General features: G+C 41.0%; 1 protein-coding gene across 1 annotated transcript; it reads left to right on the top strand.

Annotated features, from left to right (window-relative positions):
* Positions 460-1,324, top strand: LOC109850080 (Bowman-Birk type proteinase inhibitor D-II-like). The gene is made up of 2 exons (XM_020419996.1): positions 460-621; positions 841-1,324. Exons 1-2 carry the CDS (start codon positions 531-533, stop codon positions 1,116-1,118), a joined length of 369 nt encoding a protein of 122 aa, XP_020275585.1. The 5' UTR covers positions 460-530; the 3' UTR covers positions 1,119-1,324.

The following is a 7,878-nucleotide window of genomic DNA, read 5'->3' as shown; positions in this document are numbered from 1 at the left end:
TCGCTATAGAAATAAAAAAGGAAGGTGACAACTAATAAATATCAATTTTCCTCACATTCTGGTTTATAGAAGTAACCGAAGAGATGCAACTGTTATCATCTTAGGACTATACTGCCCATACTGCAAAACATAAAAAGATACTAATTAGTTTGCTTTATTTAGCCAAGTTTTCCAAATCTTACATACGTGGCAACAATAATAGCTTTTGTTGAGATTCACACCTATCAAGATAGTAAACCGTTGCTTATCGGTATATAATACAAATAAATTAACTAATGCTATATATTGTGTCCATGAGAAGCTGGTGTGTCTTAATTAGGCATCAGCCCTACATGAACCAACCCATTAAATTCCAACCAACTTCCTGCCATTCTCATTAATTCGTTGGGTCCTCTAGTTCTTGAGATAATCCAACTCTATTTTAGGGGCGGGGGGAAAAGCCCCCTCTATAAATAGCAAAGGAGAGGAGATTGGAGAACGGCATCGAGCTAAACTAAGAAGCAGCCAGCAATAATTAACTTCGAGGCAAAATGAAGAGGGGCGCAGCATCGATTCTGGTGTTCGTGTTCGTAGCCGCCGCGCTCTTGGCCGCTCGATCCAATGCTCGTTCCCATCCCAATGGTACTGTTCTCAAAACCATCGGTAGAGTATCGTAGTCGCACTCGACTTTAATTACATTTTTTTTTTGATCCCTAGTCGCTAAGGATCTAGCTAGTCGTGTTGATCAATATTACGTACTGATCATAATAGGTGATTTCTTCTTCGGAAAAAAAAAAAGAAAAAAAAAATACCAATCATGCATAAATATAACAACAGTTAATAATGCTATATATGGCGCAGAGCAAGGGGGCATCACAAGTCTCAACGACGACTACTGTCAGGGTCCTCCCTGCGACGTATGTGGCATTTGCACAAGGTCATTGCCACCGCTTTGCAATTGCGAGGATGTGACTCTCCTGGGCTGCCGTGAAGACTGTCGTAGGTGTGAACCAGTCTTATTTCCTCCCGGCTTCCGCTGTCTGGACATGTACTACTACGAGTGCAAGAACTACGGTCATCGGTTCGCCAAGCCTGCTGCTACTGTTATTACTACTACTACTACCGAATCAATCAACTGATCCGATCCACCTACTACGTGTGTCTGTGTATGCTGCTGGCTAGCGCAGCTTACTATATCTATGTTCACTGCTTAAATAAGAGAGGAACATGCCAATGAATGATTGCCTGTGAATGATGTTATCAATAAATGCTAGCTCTCCGGCCATATCTATCTATTAATTTTAAAGCATGAGAGGAATGAGAACTATCTGATTGAATGTCTTTAATTCCCGGAAATTTCTTATAGAAAATCAAATTCCTCTGAAAATCTCGCTACATGCATTTGTATTTAATTAGAGGGTATTTGCCCGGTATTGTTTCGTAATTTATGGGATACATTATAGGAATAGGCCAAACCATGCAGTGCATAATATGTGTCTAACAAAACAGAAGGGGGTGAGCTTGGAAATTAAGAAGGGGATTTAAGAGAGAGAGAGAGAGTTCCTGTTTTGATTTATTTTGAGAAGAGATTTTACAGATTGTAAAATCTCACGCCTAGTTAAAACTCGGTGTTCTTTTGCTTGTAATTTTATTTGCTGTGATTTCTTCTTTCTATTGTCTTAACACAAGATCTGGTAGGGAAAAGTCCGTAGAGGGTTCATATTTGACAGGTGGTCGAGTAGCTTGAATTCCCCAACAACTGGTATCAGAGCCCTTGTTCATATCTGTGTGTGTAAGAAATGGCAGAAGAAGGCAAATCTAAAATTGAGAAGTTTGACGGATCAGACTTCGCTTACTAGAAGTCACAGATGGAGGACTATCTGTACCAGAAAGATCTTTACCGTCCGCTGATGGGTAAAGTAAAAGGACAGAAGAAAAAAAATCTGACGAGGACTGAGAAATATTAGATCGAAAAGCACTAGGGCAGGTCCGATTAGCCCTTACAAAATCTGTAGCATACAATATATTAAAGGAGAAGACGACGATGGGGCTTATGGAAGCGCTCGCAACGATGTACGTGTAACCGTCAGCTGCAAACAAGTTGCATCTTGTTAAAATACTATTCAACCTCAAGATGACAGAAGGATGTTCCTTCACGATGCATCTCAGCGAGTTCAACACGATTGTTGATCAACTTATCTCAGTCGACATCATGTTTGATAACGAAGTGCAGGCCTTATTGATACTATCATAGTTGCCGGACAGTTGGGCAGGTTGCATGATCGTTATCAGCAACTCGGCGGGGAAAGAGAAGTTAAAGCTGAACGAGGTAGTAGATATGATTCTATCCAAGGAGGTTAGAAGAAAATCAAATAAATCAGAAGGTTCAAGTTCAGGCCTAAGTCTCGAGTAGAGAGACAGAAGTCACAATAGGGGAAACCAAAATAGGAATCGATCGAAGTCGAAGAAAAAGAGGTCAAACTCGAAGGTGAGACACTCGAAGGTGAGACCTATTAAAGGGAAATGTTGGAACTGCGGTCAAGAGGGCCACATGTCTTCTACCTGTAAAGCACCAAAGAAGGATAAAAATGAGTAGGAGGCTCATATTGTGCAAGATGCATTGATTTTCGCTATGGATAGCGATTCCGATTCATGGGTCATTGATTCAGGAGCCTCTTTCAAAACAACTGTTAAAAGGAAACTCTTTCAGAACTATATAGTAGGGGACTTTGGGAAAGTATACTTAGGGGATAATGAACCCTGTAGTGTCATTAGAAGAAGTGATGTGCAAATACAGAAAAAGAGATCCAAGTGGTCTCTGAAGAATGTCAGACACGTACCGAAACTAAAGAGAAATCTTATTTCGGTTGGCCAGCTTGGAACAGAAGGTTATGTTACAACATTCAACGGAGATTCGTAGAAAATCTCCAATGATACAATGGTAGTTACCCGTAGCAACAAGACCGGTACCCTCTACCTAACTTCACATGCGAGTGATACTCTCGTAATTACAGCAGGCAAGGAGAGTGCAGATCTGTGGCACAATAGGCTATGACACATGAGTGAGAAGGGTATGAAGATTCTATACTCAGAAGGAAAGCTAACCGGCATCGATTCGATGGAAGTCGGTGTTTGTGAAGACTGTATCTTCGGGAAGCAGAAAAGAGTTAGTTTTCTAAAGGGTGGAAGACCACCTAAATCTCACAAACTAGAGCTTGTTCATACAGATGTATGAGGTCCAGCTAGCGTGTCTTCTTTTGGAAGTTCGACGTACTACGTCACCTTTATCGATGATCACTCGAGGAAGGTGTGAGTATACTTCATGAGGGAAAAGTCAGAGGTGTTTAACATCTTCAAGAAGTGGAAAGCCAGAGTGGAGAATGAGACAGATTTGAAAGTAAAGTGTTTGAGATCAGGCAATAGTGGAGAATATAAACTGGAAGAGTTAAAGAAGTTCTATGCTCTAAACGGGATTCGTTTGAAGATGACTACTCCAGAGACGCCGTAACAGAACAACGTAGCAGAAAGAATGAACAGAACGTTGACAGAGCATGCTAGGAGCATGCGTCTACATGCAGGTCTACCAAAAACTTTTTGGGCAGACACAGTACATACAACAACATTCCTGATAAATCACATGCCATCAGTTCTATTGAACTTTGAGATTCCGGAAGAGGTTTGGAGTGGTAAGATGGTTAATCTCTCACACTTGAGAATCTTTGGTTGTGTGGCATATGTCCACATCAGTGATCATAGCAGAGACAAGCTGGAAGCTAAGTCATTGAAGTGTACATTTATTGGGTACAACATTGATGAGCTCGGGTATCATTTTTGGGATGAGAAGAATAGGAAAATCATCAGGAGCCGAGACGTCATATTCAATGAGGAAGTGATGTACAAGGACAGAGACAATGCCAAGGTTGACTAAAGCAGTGGGAGCAGCACTACAGATGCGAGCACATCCGAGTACATGGATTTGGAGGAACTTTCAGGTGGGGGAGACAATATCAATTCTGACCGAAGAACGGAGGAGACTCCAGGTAGAAAACCGACTACCCAAGGTGAGGAGCTTAGGAGGTCATCCAGGGTATCCAAACCGAATCCCAGATATCTCTCGTCACTAGACTACCTACTTTTGACAGATAGCGGAGAACCAGAATGCTATGAGGAGGCTATACAAGTGAGCGAATCTCAGCAGTGGGAGCATGCGATGCAAGAAGATATGGATTCTCTCCACTCTAACGAGACATGGGATTTAGCCACAGCTACCTGCACAGAAGAAAATCTTACATAGCAAGTGGGTTTACCGGGTTAAGCAGGAGAGTGATGGAAGGAAGAGATACAAGGCCAAATCAGTCATGAAGGAGTTCTAACAGCGGGAAGAAGTGGATTATATGAAGATATTTCTCCCTATTGTGAAGCTCACAACCATCAGGGTGGTGTTGAGATTGGTAGCTGCTGAAAATCTCTACCTTGAGCAGTTAGATGTGAAAATTATCTTTCTTCATGGTGACTTGGATAAAAAATCTACATGAAGCAACCTGTTGCTTTCATTGAGGAAGGAAATAAAGAGATGGTATGTAGGTTCAAGAAGAGCTTATACGGATTGAAACATGTCCCAAAACAGTGGTATAAGAAGTTTGATAACTTCATACAGAGCAATAGCTATGGCAGATACAATTCAGATCATTGCTGTTACTTCAAGAGGTTCGAGTCCAGCTATATCGTGTTATTGTTATATGTTGATAACATGTTAGTTACAGGACCGTGTTTACAAGAGATAAACAAGCTGAAGAAGCAGTTAGCAAAGGAGTTTGCCATGAAAGATCTGGGTGTAGCGAAGCAGATTCTTGGGATGCGGATTAACCGAGATGCGGCAGAGGAGACGCTAAAGTTAAGTCAATCTGAATACTTTGAGAAAGTACTTTAGAGATTCAGCATGCAGAATGCTAAGGTCGTTAGCATGCTCCTTAGAAGTCAGTTCAAGTTATCTGGAGAACAATCACCCAAGACAGATGCAGAGAAGGAGCACATGAGGAAGATACCTTATTCATCAGCCATCGGTAGTCTGATGTACGCAATGGTTTGCACGAGGCCGGATATTGCCCATGTAGTAAAAGTTGTGAGCATGTATGTAAGCAACCCAGGGAAGCAGCATTGGGAGGCCGTGAAGTGGATATTGTGATATCTAAGAGGGGCTATGAATATACCATTGTATTTCGGGAGAAAGGAGTTGGTACTGCAAGGATACGTAGATGCGGATTTTGCCGGTGATCATGATATAAGGAGAAGCACCACGGGGTATGTTTATACCTTAGGGTCAATAGCAGTAAGCTGGGTCTCTTGTTTGCAGAAGATTGTGATGTTGTCCACAACTGAGGCAGAGTATGTCGTAGTGATAGAGGCGAGTAAGGAGATAATTTCGTTAACCGGGTGCTTGAAAAAGTTGGGTCTGAAGCGGGGGAACAATGTTCTTTATTGTGATAGCCAGAGTGCTATACACATTGTCAAGAACCCAGTATTTCATGCCAGAACAAAGCACATCGAGTTACGTTACCACTTTATACGCTCGATGATTGAGGACGAGAAGTTATAGTTAGAAAAGATTTTGGGGAGCCAAAATCTTGCAGATATGTTAACTAAAGTAGTTATCATTCAGAATCTGGAGTTGTGCGCAATTTTAGTTAGCCTTCATATGTGAGAGATGAGGGCAGAGCCATACGATGAGAAGATACTTGTTAAGAGAGCTTGCTGATGACAGTTTGGTCTCCAAGTGGGAGATTGTTGGAAAAAGGAGTGTAGACCCAAATCTCGACGGTGACGAAGACCCCACGATTCAGGAGAGCTCAACAAAGTTAGGCTAGCTCGAGATCGACGTCACGGATTTCAGGCGAGGTCCAGTCAGCAAGCTCGAAGTCGAGCGCAGGGGGGTCGAGGCTCTGCAGGTGAAGTCGACGACTAGGGCAGGCGAGCTCGTGTCGAGCTCAAGCGAAGGCCTTACAGGCAAGGTCGAACGTGCGTGGCACAGGCGAGCTCGAAGACGTGCTAGCGAGCTCGTGGTGTTGCAGGTGAGCTCGAGCGGGTGTCTTGCAGGTGAGCTCGAGCGGGACTCCCTCCAGGCGAGGTCGAGTTGATCTTCGCTAGTGACCATGAGGAAAGATCGCGACAGGCTGTCATGAGCTGGCTAGGGTTTCCCTATAAAAGGGAAACCCAGAGCAACCCCCCTCCGTGACTTCTCTCTCTCCTCGCGATCTCCAGATCCAGCGACGACAGCGTTTTTCTCTCTCTTTGTTTCTCTTTCTTCCTCCAGCGCTCAAGATTTGAGGGGAGGTTAAGAAGGGGGTGAGGTTGGAAATTAAGAAGGGGATTTAAGAGAGAGAGAGAGAGAGAGAGAGAGAGAGAGAGAGAGAGAGAGAGAGAGAGAGAGACTGTTCTTATTTATTTTGAGAAGAGATTTTACAAATTGTAAAATCTCACGCCTATAGTTAGAAGAACAGATAGTTTTTCTATTGTTCTCTTTGAGAGATCTCAAGTTTGAGATCTACTATTTGCAAGCTTAATTTGTAATCTTCTTTGATATAAAGGAAATTATATGTGTGGCTCCCGAGGACGTAGGTAAGTAGTCGAACCTCGTTAAAACTCAGTGTTCTTTTGCTTATAATTTTATTTCCTGTGATTTCTTCTTTTTATTGTCTAATTAATAAAAAATCTAGTAGGGCAAATTCCACATAGGGTTCATATTTGACAGGTGGTCGAGTAGCTTGAAGTCCCCAACATCTCCTAGATCTTTTTTGTCGTATATTTTCTTAGGGGTCCTAGTTGTATTTATAACCAAATTATCTATGAAGTAATATATTAAAATCATACTTTGGGACTCTATCTTTCTCACAATAAAATAAAATAAAATAAGATAATATAAACTAAAAAATCTGGATATAAATTGGGCAACTTCAACATGGTATGTTTGTAACCCGACTCAGCTGAACCTCAAAAATACTTCGTTTTAGAAAGTACAAAACCCACGACCTAGCTTCATGTATAAACAACAAAGAGACTTGTTCTCTCTGTGTTGTTGCTAGTTGTTGCATCTAATCTCATCTTGGAAGTCACATTATATGTACATGCTTCTAATTTGTGATGAAGAGTTTGTTGCATGAATTACTTCTTAGCCATATAGGATAAGAATTCGTAACAACTTGAACTTTATTTGAATCATTTCCTAAAAAAGAGAGGAAATAGAATCTCTGTCAAGAAATCAAATCCTTGATTTTGATTAGCACCTTGGAATTGCTAATTTTTCATTTGGTTCAACTTGATAATAGGAAAAAAATATCTTAGAATTTGTAATTTAATGATTGGTTCAAACCCAAAAAAATACGAGAGCAAAACTACAAAAGATAGACATGGAAACAGAGATAGAGGAGGGAAATGTTGAGAGGTGATATTTTTCCACCCAAATCATCTCCAAAATTTAGGATTTGACAAATTTTAAAATTTAGTTTTTTTTTTGTGTTATGTAGAAATATTTTCTTTAGAAAATTTCTAAACAACTAAAGTACATGGAATACTGTTATACCAAAACTATTACTTTTTGTTTCTGCAATTGCTTTGCCACTCTCAAATCCTAGAATTTTAATTTGAACCAACCAATCCCTAAGTAACTAACCAATAGGAATTCAAATCCTATCAAAAATAGGATTAACCAACTAATCCTTATCAGTCCAACGCCAACTCTAGGCCAACTTCCCAAGCAAGTCAAGCCCGATTCGGTCCGGATAATTCGAGCCTCATATACAACATAACATGATATCAATGGATTAAGATCCTCTTTAATTATTTTCAAAAAGTAGCGGAGAAACCACTTTTTTATTAGCCGTTGATTTGTTTCGCTAGTAGTTG

The sequence above is a fragment of the Asparagus officinalis genome, chromosome 7 (assembly GCF_001876935.1).
Source record: "Asparagus officinalis chromosome 7, Aspof.V1, whole genome shotgun sequence".
NCBI classification, from domain to species: domain Eukaryota; kingdom Viridiplantae; phylum Streptophyta; class Magnoliopsida; order Asparagales; family Asparagaceae; genus Asparagus; species Asparagus officinalis.
The sequence above is the reverse complement of the archived record's forward strand: the minus strand, read 5'-3'. Positions and strand labels throughout refer to the sequence as shown.